The sequence below is a fragment of the Alexandromys fortis genome, unplaced genomic scaffold (assembly GCF_014885135.2).
Source record: "Alexandromys fortis isolate MF-2015 unplaced genomic scaffold, M_Fortis_MF-2015_v1.1 scaffold_29, whole genome shotgun sequence".
Taxonomy (NCBI): Eukaryota; Metazoa; Chordata; class Mammalia; order Rodentia; family Cricetidae; genus Alexandromys; species Alexandromys fortis.
The window spans coordinates 6448907-6465542 of NW_026067891.1; the positions used below are offsets into that span (position 1 = coordinate 6448907).

Below are 16636 nucleotides of genomic sequence, written 5' to 3' on the forward strand. Positions count from 1 at the left end.
TGGTATCTGGGAATGCAGAGAGCTGGGAGGCCCTGACTACAACTTCAGCCCAAGAACTCCTGCCTCCTTCTCTGGGCCTTCACGTGCAGGTCCCTGGCCCAAGAGCTCCACCTTGCAGTTCCTCCTACTGGGGAAGAAGTACCCAGGAGAACAGAACTTGAGAGCCTTCTTTTCGCCTTGTTTTTCTGTGTTTTTTTCCTTGAGACAGGGTTTCTCTGTGTAGCCCTGGCTGTCCTGGAACTTGCTAAGTAGACCAGGCTGGTCTTGAACTCAGAGATCCTTCTCCTCTGCCTCCCAAGTGCTGGGATTAAAGGCACGCGCCACCATGCCTGGCTGTGAGAATTTATCACTTGCTTCTGGTCGTGGTCTCTACCACACTCCCAGAGTTCCATCCCTCTTGTGGTCCCCTTCTGGGTCAGCTGTCCAGTTCCCTCCTCCCCTGACTACTAGTGTTATTCCAGGAACCACAGAGTGGGTGGAGAGCTGGGTGGGGCTCCCAAGTGCCTCCACACTTTCTTGGAGAACCCAAAGTTGGTAACCTGTGAGTAACGCAGGCCCTAATTACCTCAGGATGGCCGGGTGAGCTGGCCTCACTGATGCCCGTCTCCACTCAGCCTGACCCCTGCCAACCACAGTGGAAGGCAAGTAAGGGATAAGGCGGTAGGTGGCTCAGGGTCACCTAAAGACTGGAGTTGACATTAGAGCCCTTGCACCTTCCATATGGCTTTACTCACTCATTTATTATAAGTATTTCTTCGTTCCCTTAAGGAACTAATCTGTGCTCAGTCCTCAGCTCACCTGCTGGTATGAATAAAGAGGGTGCTACAGACCCCATACTAACCCTCAAGGCACAGAGTTGCCTGGTGCACAAGGCAGACACATCCCATAATTAAACACATGAAAGAAGCGATGTTGTATAGTAGTAGGCGGGTTGTGTAGTAGTAGTACTAGTTGGTCTTGGCTGGACCACTGGGGAGGGGTGCTTCTTCAATTCTAGTGCCAGGCAGAAGTCAAATATCACAGGGGATAGTGTTCCAGACAAGAAGAGCATTCTGTGCAAAGGGCTGGTAGCGGGTATGAGCTTAAGGCTTTGGAAGGTAGGGAAGGTGATGTGTGTGGTGACCCGGGCAATGAGGGTGATGACTGAGACTCAGGTAGGCGGAGCCAGTTGAAACAGGGCTCAGTGAATCAGGAGTTCTGTCCCAAGCAGGTGACAAACATTTAGAAAGGTGGTGGTTACTTTTTGTTTGTTTTGTGACACTGGGGACAGAATTCAGGGCCTTATACATGCTTAGGCAAACTGTCCTACCATGCCCAGGTGTGTGGTGTGCTTTAGACAAAGCAGGGTAGGAGCAGGATGGCACTGAGATGGGTCACAGAGATTAGAAAGAAAAGGCTGAGAAAATCAGGAACCAATGAAACACAGGACTGGAGCAGAGATGGGGAGCAAGTGATCTGGGGGCCAGGGGGACGTCTCATGCCTTCTGCTGTACTGCACAGGAGAGAACATGACAGGAACCCTGTGAAGGCCACTGGGGCACTGAAAGTTTACCATCTCTCTAAACTATCTCCTAAAGGCTGGCTAGGCCTCCCTTGCCCTGCCCCCTGACTCAGGTGCTGGGTAGCAGCAACAGGAAGTCATAGAGGGCAGGGCTGGCTCTACTGACAGGTCAGGCCAGTCCTCCTTGCTTTGGGCAGAACCATTTGGACATCTCTGCCAGGCAGGAGCATCCTGCTGCCCACTGCTCAGGATGGGCAGGGAAATGGGGTCACAACACCCAGAACTAACAGCCAACAGCTGGCACGGGCCTGACTCCAGGCCCTGTGAAGACAGCCAAGTTGTGTCTAGGTCCAGAATGTGGAAGGCTCACCTTGACTTGACAGAAGGCCAAATGGGGAGGGAGATAGTGCCAGTACATCTCCTGCTACTACGGTTTCTAGGCTTGCCACCTTGGAGGGCTCTCACCCTGGCATCAGTCCAGAGTCTACCCTAAATCTAAAGTCAGAGAGGGTCCAAGGCCTGGAGCTATCCCTAACCAGAAGACTGAGGAAAATGGTGTCACCTTCTAGATGGTGAGAGGTGACTTTGGTCAGATAGTGCCCTAAGCTCTGACAGGTGCCCTGCGGAAGGACAGGGGTGGGCTTGCTGCAGGAAAGCAGCTCCGAACTCCTCTGGTATCCTCTCCACTCATGAGCCCAGACAGTGTGGCAATGCCCCTTATCAAAAGCAGTCTAGGTCCCACGGCTCTGTCACTGTCACCCAGGCTGGGCCAAAGGTAGCCCACTCTCTTCCTTTGTGGGGGGTCTCTGAAGGGTGGTATCTAGAGATTGACAATGGGATACGCGGGAGGATGGCTCATGAGAAGGGGCTTGGGGACAGTGTAACCAGAAGTCACACCGCACTTGTGTGTTTCCCCTTTTTGCTGGCATTGGGTATTGAATCTAGGGCCTTATTTATCCTAAGTGCTTTACTACTGAGATGTATCTCCAGACTGGTATTTGAGAAAGGTCTCATGCAGTTATCCAGGCTGCCCTTGAATTTGCCATCCTCCTACTGCAGTCTTCAGGGATATGGATGCCAGAGCTGCCTCCCAACACTCACTGACCAAGGAGCCTGGCCAGAGGGGACAGTGCCATTCAACCTCAGAATCTTCCTGTTCAAGACAGGCTAGGAAACCCCATTTTAATGTGAAACCACCTGATTTTTCAATTCTGGCAAGGGCTTCAAAGTTTCAAACCTGCCACACTGACCAAATGAGACACTTCGAGTGGTGTGTGTGTGTGTGTGTGCGCTGATGTTCCGCATTTACAACACAGGGACCCTGCTTAGCTCCTGATAAGGAGACCCAGGCCACCTTCATTTCTGGTGCTGGAATCCTGCAGAGGGCAGACAAGTCTCCAGCTAATGTGACTCAGCCAGAGGGCTTGGCTACAGGCCAGGCACAGAGGGGGTACAGCGGTGAAATCTGGAAGCTGAGCCGGGTCCCCAAAGGCTCTGAGGCATGATCTTAACCACAGACCATGGGGGAGGAGGGAAATGATCATTTTCCTGGAATCCTACAAGCCAGGGGATTTTTCTGAACTAGCCCTTGGCACCAGCCCCTCCTGCTCAAGAGCCACTGTCAACAAACACCTAGGTCCCTCCTACTGTTGATGGAGTCCCCAACCCCACCTTCTACCCCAAGCTTATTGTGGTCTTCAAGTTGAACTTCCAGTCCCTGGCGGGGTTTGAGTGGGCATCTATTTCTAGGTCGCAGACTTTCAGTTCAGACTGGGAAGGAGACCAGGGATGCTGTCATGGCCACAAGGATCCCAAATCCAGCCTAAGAGATTTTACACAAGAGGCTCTTGGAAACATTTCGTGTGGCCTTTCTAGCTTTTGAAATTGGGATTAGCTACCAACAATAACACATTGAGAGATTACACCTAAAAATCTAGATTTGCATGAAAAATCCTGAGCTTTGGCAGACTGGGCTGGTCATGGGGACTAAGCCCTCACCCGGGCTGGCCTTACTATCCTATCCTCGGCTTCTCCAGATCTTCACTGACCCCCGAGGTTCACATAAATTCATGTCACTATCTTTTTTTTTTTTTTCAACTGAAAAGCAGGACTCTGTCCAATGTTACACAGAAAACTAAGGACTGACTTAAACCAGCCTAATAAAATCTCTCCACACTGGGGTTCAGAGATATCTAGGTACAGATTAGGCCTGCTCCGTGCAACGACCGGCTCCGCGGAGGGGTGTGTGCAGGTTCGGCCAAACCCCGCCTTGGCCAATGGGGAGGAGCGCCGCCCTCAGTGGAGATGGTCCCACCCCCCATATCTTAAGGAGAGACCAGCCTCCTACGAGCCAACTTCGGAGTCGGAACCGGATCCCGGGGCTGGGAGACGCGGACGCCGCAGCCTCCGGACCCCGGGACTCCGGACCCTTCGGGACTGGCCGGAGGCGAAGGACTGAGGCCCCACTGAGGCGGTGGGTCGCACCTCCCGGCTCCCTCGGCTGCCGCCTCCCGGTGAGTGTCTAGGGACAAGGGCGGGGGCGCCAGGCAGGGCTGATCACACTCGCCCTGCACATTAGCACACACATTCTCCTGTGGAACTGCGACTGCGGGAGCGAGGGGCTTCCTCTGGCCTTGGCGATTACCTGGGCAGGCACGTCCACTTGTCTCCCGTTCCCTGAGTGGGCCCAGGACCTCCCTTGACCCTCTGGAGAGCCAGGGTATGCATTTGTGCATGGCTCACCTACCCGTGAGGCTCTGAGTAGACAAAATAAACACCCCCCTCCCTTGCTTCCTCCTCCCACGGCTGGGCCCTCTGGCGTGACCAGTTTTATGAATCAAACCTCCTTTAGGGGGATGGCCCAGCCGTAGTCTGGTTACTTTTCCCTCATGGGGTCAGACAGACTGGTGCCCCTGCGCAGATTGGTCGCCTGGGGTCCTCTGGGCCTTGTCACACATGGCAGGACTGGGGCCCACAAATATTCAGGCAGCCCAGGAGAGGGATGGGGGTGGGGAGACCGATAGCTGTGCCCCCAGGTGAGGGATGGACTTTGACCAGAACCTTTAGTGCCCCAGTATCAGCATCTCATCTCTCCCAGGGACTGGGCTTTGCTTGGGCTGCAAACCCAATGGCCTATAGCCAGTCTAGTCCTTTGTGTCCCCGGGTCTCAGCTCTGGGGCCAGAAGACGGCTGAGGTTACCTGTGGTCAGGCAGGCCAGCTGATTGGTGCCAACCACACTACCTCACCCCCATTAGTTAATGATTACCACACCAGGGTCGCTGGCTGCTTTCACCCACTGGATCTCAGGGAGTGGAGTCTGCAGGGTAGAAGAAACCACGGGGTCCAGGAGCCCCCTTGCTTTATGCATTAATGGTAGGTGAGGGGAAGAGACAGAAGAGACACCGAGACAGCCTTGAGCCAAGAGCCCTCAGGGAAGAGGACAGGCCAAAATGTAAAAGGTCCCTTCCCCCTAGGCTAGATTTTGGGTGCTGGGAAAGCAAAGATGTGGGTGGGCTGGAGTTTTGTGAGGGGCTCCATTGGTATGGGCAATGAAGGCCAGTATGGACCCAGCTGTTAGCATAGCCCCATAGAGCTGGGGCAGGCAGGTGGGGGATGGGAGGGCAGTCTCTAGAGTTTACTGTCCTCTCCCAGGGGAATCAGCCCCTGAGGAACTTCTGTAAACAGAGTGTCAGAGGCAGGAAGAGGGCTCTGGTAATGAGCAGCCCAGCTGGATTCCCTCCAGACCATTATCTAGCATCTCCCATCCAGAGAGGAAAGAACCTAGGAGCACACGTGCCAGTGCCAGCCCGGGGAGAGGGGCAAGCAGGGCATGTCCCTACCCCGCCCCCAAACTTTGGAGCTGCACACCAGACAGTTGCCACCTGAGATCTGTGGGGTGGAGGGCTGGAGTCCCAGGGGTTTGGATGCCACCCTCTAGAAGTGGTGGAAGAGGTGAGCGCAGGAGCCCCCAGACACTGCCGAGACCTATGCAGATGAGAGACAGCCAGGCAGATAGCCCTTGGTTGGTTCTCACTTCATTCCAGATATCCCCAGCCCTGGGTTAGTTGGGGTAAGTCCCAGACAAGAGCCACGGTTTGTGAGTGAACCCTCGTGGTGCTGCATAGCTTCTAAGAACCGGAAAGTAGCCCTCCCCAGCCCAGGCAGACAGTTCTCTTCGCAATGTGCCGAAAGCCATTCTTGACCAGTGACAGGTCCTAATCTTAGGTGAAGGGAATCAGCCATCCCTCACAGAGCTCCCTTCAGCCACCCTCAGAGCCCCTCCCAGAGCTGTGGAGCCCAGGGCCCTCGTGTTGCCAAGAAAACCGGCTCCCCTCACTGCTGTGGAATTTGTGTGTTCTTGGGAAAGGAGAGAGAGGTGTGTGTGTACACACATGCACACAGGCCCAGAGGAGTGTGGCCAGAGGGTGTGTGTCTGTGCACGTGACCCACAGCAGGGCCTGGAGGGGTGCTTTGGTGTTTTGCGTTTGTTGGGGAAGACTGGACCTCCTTCCTTTATCAGTTTCCACATTCCAAAGTCAGCCGGGTGTGTGTGCGCGCGCGTGCGTGTGTGCGTGTGCGCGCGCGCTTTCCCCAACCCCTCAGCCTGCTGTCCAGGCCACAGGCCTCCCCCGCTTTTCCTCATTCCAGTCTCCCTGGGTGTGAGAAGTCTTCAGGCCACCTCAGTTTGTAGGGATGGGGGAAGGCAAGAGGCCAGTTCTTCTTCAAGGTTGGGGACAGCCTCCCCCCACCCCCCCATGCACGCCAACTCCTGGGGAATGCAATAAGGCTCTGGCATTCCTGGAGGCTGCCTGAGAGATTTCATTAAGGAGGGAGTTGGCTTGCTCTGAGGGAGCCGGGGAAGGTTGGGAACCTCGCTGGCACTCAGCCTCAACCACTGGTCAATAATGACAGCTGTGGGGGTAGAATTGTGGGTCAATGACCAGTTCATAGACCCCAGAAGGGGCCTCTTGTGCCATACAATGGCTGAGGGTTCATCTAAGATTGCTGAGTGACTTGTAGGACAGTGGCATGGTGAATTTGAGTAGGATAAGGCCCCTTCTGAGACCATTCTCTTCCTGTCTCCCTGAGACTCCCGTGCCCAGGAAGCTTGCAGTGACTAAGGTGTTTTGGAAGATTCGGGGTTAATTGCAGGGTTAAAGTTTATTCAGTGGGTGCCAAGCCCTGGGCAGGGACAGGGCTGTAGGAGGCCGAGCCCCAGTGGCATCACACCTGCCGCGTGCTGACAGTGGCATTCTACTGGCCCACTTCTAGCTGGGCCACAGCCACCACATAGCTCCTGGGGCCACAGGTGTTCCTGCCCTACAAGTGGCACCTCTCCTAAGATGGCTCAACCTGTCACCCCAAGGGTTCGCCTGAGCCAGAGACTGATCTTAGTCACCGAGTTATCTGCTCTGGCTGACAGGTCTGGCAGCAGCCAGGTCACCCTCAGGGCCACTTAAGACACCCACCTGGAGAGGGACAAGCCACCCTGGCCACACCTGTTCCAAGGCCCAGAATCCTTTCCTGGACAGACACAGCAGCTAGGCTGATGTCCTTGTGGCTTTTTTGCAGTTCATCCGTGTTTTCTGGGCAGAAGACCCGCCAGAGGACTTTCCTCACAGCAGGGCTGCTTATTTAACTGACTTGTTTTAAAAGATGAACATGGCCCAGGGAACTTCCTAGGTAATCCTAACCTGTAGCTGGAATGCAAACGCCCTTTGAATTAGGGCAAAGATGGGAGCCACAGAGGGCAGGGAGTCGGGATGAGGTCACAAAGCCGAGTGAACAGTACTGGCTTGGGATCCCCTGATTAATCACAAGCCTGAGCTAAGCCTCCTCCCCCACTTTCTGTGTGAGAAATAATAGAGACCCTCGGCCCATCTTCTCTGTTGGGCCAGGACTGCTGTGTTCTAGAGAAGGGGAGATGGGATGGACCAAACCGGGGCCCAGAACTGCTTCGGACACGTCAGCGAAACTGGAGCCAGCCATTCTGGCCGCCGGCACAGTCCCGCCTGCGGGAGGGGGCTGGGGGGGTATTGGCAGCCTCCTGGGGCTGGGTTGCTGCCAGGCCTGGCGAGCAGAGTAGAGCCCATTCAGGCCAGCACCAGGAGGCAGAGGCTGGGAGCCCAGAGCTGAGAGTCAGACTTGCAGAGTCTATCCTATCGGGGTAAGTGTGCAAGGAGGGGTGGGCTCTGTCTGAATTGTCCTCTCCACCCTGCTGGGCACACGGCCTGTCTTAGCATCAGGGAGATGCACCAGCCCCAGGGCTGATGTGCTCACCAAATGCCTGGGTTCTACCCCACCCACTCTCCTGTCCCTGCCTAACCTCAGGCATGTGTATGGGTGGGTGCCCACAGTGTGTCACACACTTGGGTGTGGAGGGCATTCTGGGCCCTCGAGAGTTAGATGACCAATGCCCTTAGTTGTCCTTACTCACAGAGCCCCTCCTGGAGGTCATGTGCTTCAGGAGGCTGGGCCAAAGGACAGCTTACCCCTAAATTCTTTTATAGAACTAAGGACCCCACCCTCACTTTCCCATTGAGAGTAGAGGGATGCCTGGTCAGGTGGCCTTAACCTGGGCCTAGGGGGGAGCTCTAGTTAGCATGCAGGTGGTACAGAGGGTCCTGCTAATGAGGAAGCCAGGACTCCTGGCTTATAGGTAGCCACCCTCAGTGGTTAATGTTTACTGACCATATGCAAGTGCTTTGGGAAGGAGGTGTTGTGACCAGCTCCAATGCATGCTGAGGTGGAGAGCCAGGCCTTCCTGCCTCTGTCCACCAGGCTGTGGTAGAGTCAGGCCAGTGTAGTTGAGGAATCCAGGAGGAGGTCGGACCCTTCTGACCCCGGGGGCCTACTCTAGAATTCTCCCCACAAGGATCAGATACCAAACAAAAGCTGTCAGAGCGACCTGTGATGCTGAAAGCACAGGACAACAGCCATTCTAGTGAAGCCACCCACCCTATACATACATACGCCAGGCACTAGGACCCAGGCCCAGACAAGCTAATGTCTTCAGAACTCCCTGTTTGAGGCTGGAGAGATGCTCTTCCAGAGGGCCCAGATTTGATTCCCAACATCCATCACTTGTAACTCCAACAACCACCAACCACTCGCAACTCCAGTTCCAAGGGTCCAACAGCCACTTCTTGCCTCCACAGGCACCGCACATACATACATGCAGACAAAACAACCTTACACACGAAAAAAAAAAAAAAGAAAGCACTTCCTGTTTAAAACCAAGAGTCAGGCAGCCTGAGGATCTCTGAGTTCAAGGCCAGCCTGGTCTACAACAAGAGTTCCAGGATAGCCAGGGCTGTTACACAAAGAAACCCTGTCTCAAAAAGCCAAAATAAATAAAAATAAAATCAGCATAAAAAAAAGAAGTCCATTGGGCTGCCCTTAACAGTCATGTAGGTGGAAGGTAGAACTCAGTCAGGGGACTCAGCTAGTTGTGGTGCTGCATACCTTTACTCCTAATATCTGGGAGGTGGAGGCAGGAGGATGTCTGTGAGTGAGGCCAGCCTGGTCTATGTAGTGAGTTCCAGGACAGCCAGAGCTACGCAGTAAGACCCTGCCTTGAAAAACCAACCAACCAACCAACCAAACAAACAAACAAAAATAAATAAATAAGTAAATAAATCAGAAAGAAAGGACTCGGGAATCTTTTCAGCAGAACTCGGGCCTGAGGCCAAGCCTGTCTCCTGCTGCTCCAAACGGTTTCACCCTTTTCCCGCCCTATCCAGATTCCCTTCAAGGCCTGTTCACGCTGTTCTCAGAGCCATGACAGAGCTCCCCAGCTTGCAGACTGTAGCTTGCAAGCTGGAATTTTCCACAGCTGTAGCACCATCTTTTGCCTCAGTCTCCCCTTGCTGGGAGGGGTGAAGCCAGGAGTCAAGTAAAGAAACTTAACATGACTCTTAAGAGGAATGGGAATTGGATTAGTTATGACCTGTATGGTTCTTGGCCTAGGACCCTGGTCCCTGCTGATTTAACTCAGTGTCCTCTCTTGCCAGCCTGTATGGACAGTCCAGTTTACAAGCTGACAGCCCAGTGGCCATCCTGTCATCAGACGCACGTGCATATCCTTCACCCCTTCCCCTTTAACTGCTGCTAGTGCAGAGTAAGGAGCCCACCCCCGCCTCACAGCGAGGATACACAGGGAAGGTGAGGTGTGAAGTAGGCTGCTGCCAATTGAGGCTTCACAGCTTGGACAACTGAGCATAGGACCGCCTGTCTGGATGAGTTCTTAACAGCCTTGAACAAGACCCGTGGGGAGACGACTCAACAGAGTGGTCATACCAGCCACGTGCAGGGTCTCCTCCTGCCTGACCCTGGCCTGGCCCCACTGAGAAGAGTGACTGCGGGGAAGGCCCTTCGTACCCTACATGGATGCGAGAAGTAGACGGAGGTCATTTGAAGTCCCTATCTGGAAGCCAGGCCAAACCAGCCATCCTCCCAAGTTTCTGAGTCACGGTGGGTGGAACAGGTCCTATGGGGTAAGGGAGTTAGGGGTGCAGTTAACAGCGTTTGAGGTCACTAAGTGCACAGCCCTATGATGCTGGTAGGATCAGGTCTTCGAGGTTCTGGCACTTTGTTTCAGTTGACTCTCAGTATGAGCCCCTGTCTAAATGCTCCCAGCACTGAAGGTAGGCCTGTGAGCTGGCATAAGGCTCCAGGCATCTAATTTACCTGTCCGGGGTAAGTCTGTCTTCTTCCCTTTCACGTACCAGGAGCCCTTGTGCTTTGGGAAAAGGGAGCCCACAGATGGGGGAGTGGTAAAGGCAGGCTGGGTGAGGGTCTTGTTACCTGCTGGGGCCACCTGTGGGGGAAGGGAAGCCCCAGCTCTAGCACAAAAGGCCCTTGTGTGAGCAGCAGGTACCTGGGATGGGAGGGAATTGTCAGCCACTAAGCAGGGCTGCCCACCTGGGGGCAACCTGGTATCCCAGGCAAGGTTCAGGCCTCTGGGGCACCCAGGGTGAGGACTGCCTGGGTTGGGCCCTCAGGCTTAGGAGCCTGAGTGAAATGAACAAGCTGATGGCCTTTCACCCCAGGACAAAATAGGAGTCCCACCTCTGATGGCTTGCTAAGACATGTGGCTCTGGACGGAATGGGCCTGTCCCCAGGCAGACCTGTCATACTGGCACTACTCAAAGCCTTGGGTTCCAGCTCAGACTCACTGGTGCCTCCAAAAGTCCCTTCCCTGTGTGACTCTGCAGGGACAGAAGCTCCCATCTAAACTGGCCACTGGGGAGCTGAGGCGGCAGTGTGTTGAGCAAATACCGGCACGTGGATAGGTTGGGGCGCTGTCACTTCTGGGGGACAGTGCTGTTCTTCATTTCTAGGGGTCTGGCCCAGAGCAGAACCCCCAACCACCTGTGGAGTTGACCTGATGTACTTGTCTAGCCTAGCACTGTCACAGGCCACTATATAACACTGTCTGTCCCTCACCTGAACCATGGGGTTCCTCATCTCCAGTTCATGCTTTGATAAATTGACAAATAAATCTATTCATTTAGCCACCCCTCTCCCCTAGACAAGGACACTTGCCAAGCAAGGGCTGCCAGTCTTCTAGGAACCTCATCCTGGCCACATCCTGGCGGCCCACAGCCCCCATCCTGGGCAGGTCCGAGAGCACAAGTGGAAAAACACGGATCCCATAGTTCCATCTGAAGTTTTCCTGCTGCGGTCTTTCCTCACTCAGAAAAGGGAGGGACGCAAGAGTGTTTTGCAGGGGCCAGCGGCCCCAACAGCCAGCTTCTCTGCTTACGCGCCCGGGCCGACTGCCATCCTGTCTCTCCAGATCTACAGGGAGGGGCTTCAGGATCCACAGTCCTCCTTCCCTGACCAAGCAGCCAGCTAGAGGGGCCTGGGTTTGGGAGGGGAAAGCTGTGTTGTTAGTAGCTGTTGGTCCCTGCACTAGCCTAGCTGGCCTCTACGTGGATGCTCATTCGTGACAACCAACTCCATAAAGATATGATCACTGAGGAAAGGATGCCAGAGATGAGCCAGGAACTGGTCAGGGACACTAGGGACCTGACTCACAAGTTCTGGGCTCTGCTGCATTTGAGGGTGGGGAGCGGTGAATTCCCCTCTGGCCTTCATGATGTGGCGGCCCTCGGCCCTGACTCATAAACTCTTTGCTCCTAGGAACGGAAGATGCACCCCAGGAGCTGCCTGCCACCTCTCCTGCTGTTCCTGCTGCTCCTGGAGTCTGGAGTACGGGGCTGCCCATCAGGCTGCCAGTGCAACCAGCCACAGACAGTGTTCTGTACTGCCCGCCAGGGAAGCACAGTGCCCCGAGACGTGCCACCTGACACAGTGGGCCTGTACGTCTTCGAGAACGGCATCACCACACTTGATGTGGGCAGTTTCGCTGGCCTCCCTGGCTTGCAGCTCCTCGACTTGTCACAGAACCAGATCACGAGCCTGCCTGGTGGCATCTTTCGGCCACTGGTTAACCTCAGTAACCTGGACCTAACTGCCAACAAACTGCACGAGATCTCCAATGAGACCTTCCGGGGCCTGCGCCGCCTCGAGCGCCTCTACCTGGGCAAGAACCGCATTCGCCACATCCAGCCTGGAGCCTTTGATGCGCTTGACCACCTCCTGGAGCTCAAGTTGCAGGACAATGAGCTTCGGGTGCTGCCCCCACTGCACTTGCCCCGCCTACTGCTGCTTGACCTCAGCTACAACAATATCCCGGCCCTGGAAGCTGGAATACTGGATACTGCCAATGTGGAGGCACTGAGGTTGGCTGGCCTAGGGCTGCGGCAGCTGGATGAGGGGCTTTTTGGCCGCCTGCGCAACCTCCATGACCTGGATATTTCTGACAACCAGCTGGAGCACATGCCATCTGTGATCCAAGGCCTGCGCGGCCTGACACGCCTTCGGCTAGCTGGTAACACCCGCATTGCCCATGTCCGGCCTGAGGACCTGGCTGGCCTGACTGCCCTACAGGAATTGGATGTGAGCAACCTGAGCCTGCAGGCCCTGCCCAGTGACCTCTCAAATCTTTTTCCCCGCCTGCGCCTCTTAGCAGCTGCCCGAAACCCCTTCAACTGCTTATGTCCCTTGAGCTGGTTTGGGCCTTGGGTGCGTGAGAGCCATGTTGTGCTGGCCAGCCCTGAAGAGACACGTTGTCACTTCCCACCCAAGAATGCTGGCCGACTGCTCCTGGATCTGGAGTATGCAGATTTTGGCTGCCCAGTCACCACCACCACAGCCACCATACCCACCATAAGGCCTACTATCAGGGAGCCCGAGCCTTCACCTTCTAGCCGAGCTCCCACATGGCCCAGCCCCACAGAACCAACTACCCAGGCATCCACCTCTCCATCCACTGCTCCAACCATGAGGTCTGCTTCTCAGCCCCAGGACTGCCCAGCATCCACCTGCCTGAATGGTGGTACCTGCCGCGTAGGGGCAAAACATCACCGGGAGTGCCTGTGCCCCGAGGGCTTCATTGGTCTGTACTGTGAGAGTCCAGTGGGGCAAGGGATGAAGCCTAGCTCCATACCAGACACCCCAAGACCCCCTCGGCCCCTGCCCCTCAGCATTGAGCCTGTGAGCCCCACCTCTCTGCGTGTGGGGCTGCAGCGCTACTTGCAGGGCAACACTGTACAGCTCCGGAGCCTCCGCCTCACCTACCGTAACTTGTCTGGCCCTGACAAGCGCCTGGTGACCCTACGGCTGCCTGCTTCACTTGCAGAGTACACAGTCACCCAGCTGCGGCCCAATGCCACCTATTCTATCTGTGTCACACCCTTGGGAGCCAGGCGGATACCTGAAGGTGAGGAGGCCTGTGGGGAGGCCAACACTCCCCAGGCTGTCCGCTCCAACCATGCCCCAGTGACCCAGGCCCGTGAGGGCAATCTGCCCCTCCTTATCGCACCTGCCTTGGCCGCTGTGCTTCTAGCTGTGCTGGCTGCTGCAGGAGCAGCCTACTGTGTGCGGCGGGGGCGGGCAACAGCTACAGCTCAGGACAAAGGGCAGGTGGGACCGGGGACCGGGCCCCTGGAACTAGAGGGGGTGAAAACTCCCCTGGAGTCAAGCTCTAAAGCAACAGAGGGAGGTGGGGAGGCCCTGTCGGGAGGTCCTGAATGTGAGGTGCCCCTTATGGGCTACCCAGGGCCCAGCCTTCAGGGGGCCCTCCCCGGTAAGCACTACATCTAAGCCAGGACCGATAGAGCAGCCAGGCTTTTAGTCACCACCCCCCTGCGGCCACACAAGCAAGTTCTCGATATGCACCACCGGGTACATGCATGACGGCGCTGTGAGACCTGTCCCTGACCCTCTCTGGCCTGGATCTCATCTGTGAGCTGCTATGGCCCAGACGAACCATCACAGCCATCAGTATGTCCAAAACAGGCACCTGCTGTCTGCTGCAGTGTGCAGCCCTGGGGTGTGAGGCCTGCCATGTGCTGGTAACATGGCTGGGCATGTTGGGCTTCCCAACATGGACTCTGGTGACCAGTGAAGGAATCCCCCAAAAGTAGTGGATGGGGAAGGCACTATGGCTGTGGCCTTGGCCCCAAAAGTGCGGGAACACTTGAAACTGGAAAGGAAGGTGCTCTGGGCACAAGTGGACTTGCTTCTATTGTTTTGTTTTGTTGTTTTTTTTTTTTAAATGTATTTATAAAAGTTCATTTCCCGTTTATGCTGGGAAAGTGTTTTTCAAACTCAGTGACAAGGACTTTGGTTTTTGTAAGACTATTGATGATATGAAGGCCTTTTGTAAAAAAATAAAAAACAAAACAGATTGACTGTCTCTGGTTGGGCTTGGGGTGCATGAGCTATGTGTTCTGTGGACACCTATGTCACTGGCCACACGTCAGGCATGGGTTTGCCAGGGCCGCTGCTGAGAGCTTCCCCAATTAGAATGTGCCAACCATGGGCCCTGGGCTATGGTAAGTACCTTCACCTGGGTGGGACAGGGAAATGGACTAGGTAGGGCAGCTTACCCTAGCTAGCCCCAGTCTCCTGCCAGCAGGAGCCACAGGGTCTGTGTATAAGGCTGAAAGGGTCTCACAGCAAACACAGGACACAGAAGGACTCAAGGGGAGGTCACATCCTCCTTGGGTGCTGTGAAGGGCAGACTACCCCTGCCTTCAATAGCGAAGACAGCCTGGAGCTTCCTTATTCTAGAGCCTAATGATGGGGATCCTGGGACAGGTGGCTTCCAGTCTCTACCGCAGAATCCTGGGCCAGCCAGGTATGTGTGGCCCCGGCTCCTTCCTGCTGTCCACACTGTACAGGAGGGCACTGGTGGGGGAAACATGGGTCACCAAGGCAAGAAGCTTGCCGGACAGAAAGGGGAGGCCAGAACAGAGCATTAGCAGCAGGGACAGGCCAAAGGGCTGTCTGGCTTGCAGATGGTACAGAATTTGGTGGCCCTGAGTATTCTTTCACTTCCTGCCCTGGGGATATGCCCAGCAATTCTGGAACCCCAAGAAGGAATGTTTTCTAGGAAGACTACAGGCTGTGGGGCAGCAAGACTACATTCAAGGACAGCTGTGGCCTGGACTGAGGTGGGCAGCTCGGGAACTGGGGGACACATGGCATCATTACCTGTTACCCGTAGGACAGAGAGGAGCTGGGCCCTGGGGGAATGGAAGGGCCTAGCAAAAGCAGAAGCAAGCCATTCACAGGCCCCCAGTGCCAATCTGTCTTCCGTGGGTCATGGCCCTGGTATGAAGTCTCACCCTGGAGGGGAGGAGGAGGCCCAGCCAGGCCTGGGGAACAGGCCCTGTGGTTCGGGGTGTTGATGTCAGCATCAAGTCAGTCTCAGCCACAAGAGGCTCTGGATTCAATTAGTGGCTGCTGAGGGCTCTGGCGGAGGGAGGAGGTGGATGGGTCATGTGGGGCAGTAGGTGGGAGCATCGGGCCTGGGTGGGGCCTCTTTCTACAGAGGCTGCAGTGGTGGCGGCAGCAGCCCAGGTGGATTTCCTGTAGGCCTGGGTTCTATTAGGACAGCAGGCGTGGTGAGGCCTGTCCCTCTCGCCAGCCCCATCAAAGGGGCCTTTGTGGGCCTGTGGCCACTGCTCAAGTACGGCAACTGCTGAGTAAATGTTTTTTCTGTAAAGCAAACCTGGCCTAGAGGGGTGGCAGGGTGGGGTGGTGAGGCCTAGAGAAAGGGGAAGAGGCCCTCAGGAAAGGTATCCAGATCCCATCCTTAGCGGGGCCCAGGTCAAGTCAAGCTAGACAGCTGTGAAAGTGTGGGGTCTTTTCATTGGAAGCACCGTTCCTAGAGCTTCATAAGCTCCCATTCCAAGGCTAACAGTCTCCTTGAGAGGAGGAGAGGCACCCATGGGGAACAGCAGTAATAGCTTACAGCTGCAAGACGGGTGGGATCCCAACACCTGCTTCCTGGTGCAGAGAGAGGTGACAAGCCACAGGGAGGGCTCTCACCCTGCTGCTACGAAGGGAAGGACCTGCAGTTCACCCTCACCGTTCGTACCATCTAAACACCCAGCCTCTCAGTACATCCAGGAGCAAGGGAGGAGGCATGCATGGCCCTCTACCATAGCGCTCTTCAGTAGCTGGCATCTCCGGCCTGTGCTGAACCTGGGATCCGGCACACGGGAAGTACTGGAAAGCCCAATGAGCACGCCCTGCGGGAGACTGGCTACATTCTGCCCTCTGCACTGTGGCAGGCAGCCCTATAGACACTCCAAAATGACAAGGGATGGCCAGAGATGGGACCCATGACAAAGGCCCAGGAGAGGAGGATGGGGAGGGCATGTACCTGACCCTGGGGCCCTCTAGCTCTTGTGAGCACACACTGTTCTGCCTAAACCAAGATGGAAACTCTGTAACAGAGAGATCAAGGGTGGCAAGTGACACGGCTGCCAACCCTCCCCAGGGGCTGCGCCCAGAGCTGGCACTCTCTGCACTTTCCATCTTCAATCACAGCAGGGGCGGCGCAGGGGTCTGCTTTCCAGTATGCCTGTGAGGACACACGGGGACCTGCCACCTCTCTCAGCAGCCTAGTTACTGGCATGCATCAATGTCCACCAGCTTTGTGGAGACTAAAGAGTCCTAGTTCCCTTGCCAAGGGTGTCGGCTTGCCAGGGCATAGGCCAGGGCTGGGGGACTGTTGGGAGGAATGCTGGGCTGACGGCCCATCTGGGAGTGAT

The 16636-nt window shown here is 55.6% G+C and overlaps 2 protein-coding genes across 3 annotated transcripts in view; one reads left to right on the forward strand and one right to left on the reverse strand.

Moving 5' to 3' along the window:
- The window catches only part of Coro7 (coronin 7), a 51640-nt gene that overhangs the window by 9240 nt on the left and 25764 nt on the right, over positions 1–16636 (reverse strand). The window lies entirely within an intron of this gene.
- On the forward strand, positions 3836–14259 carry Vasn (vasorin). 2 transcript variants are annotated; one of them, XM_050129402.1, is made up of 3 exons: positions 3871–4014; positions 9515–9974; positions 11649–14259. In XM_050129402.1, exon 3 carries the CDS (start codon positions 11658–11660, stop codon positions 13671–13673), a length of 2016 nt encoding a protein of 671 aa, XP_049985359.1. In that variant the 5' UTR covers positions 3871–4014; positions 9515–9974; positions 11649–11657; the 3' UTR covers positions 13674–14259. The 2 variants fall into 2 exon arrangements, with proteins under 2 accessions (XP_049985296.1, XP_049985359.1); XM_050129339.1 differs by lacking the exon at positions 9515–9974 and having other exon boundaries at positions 3836–4014.

Coding starts and splice junctions, on each gene's coding strand:
- Vasn (XM_050129339.1), top strand. CDS start 11,658: ATGCACCCCAGGAGCTGCCTGCCACCTCTCCTGCTGTTCCTGCTGCTC.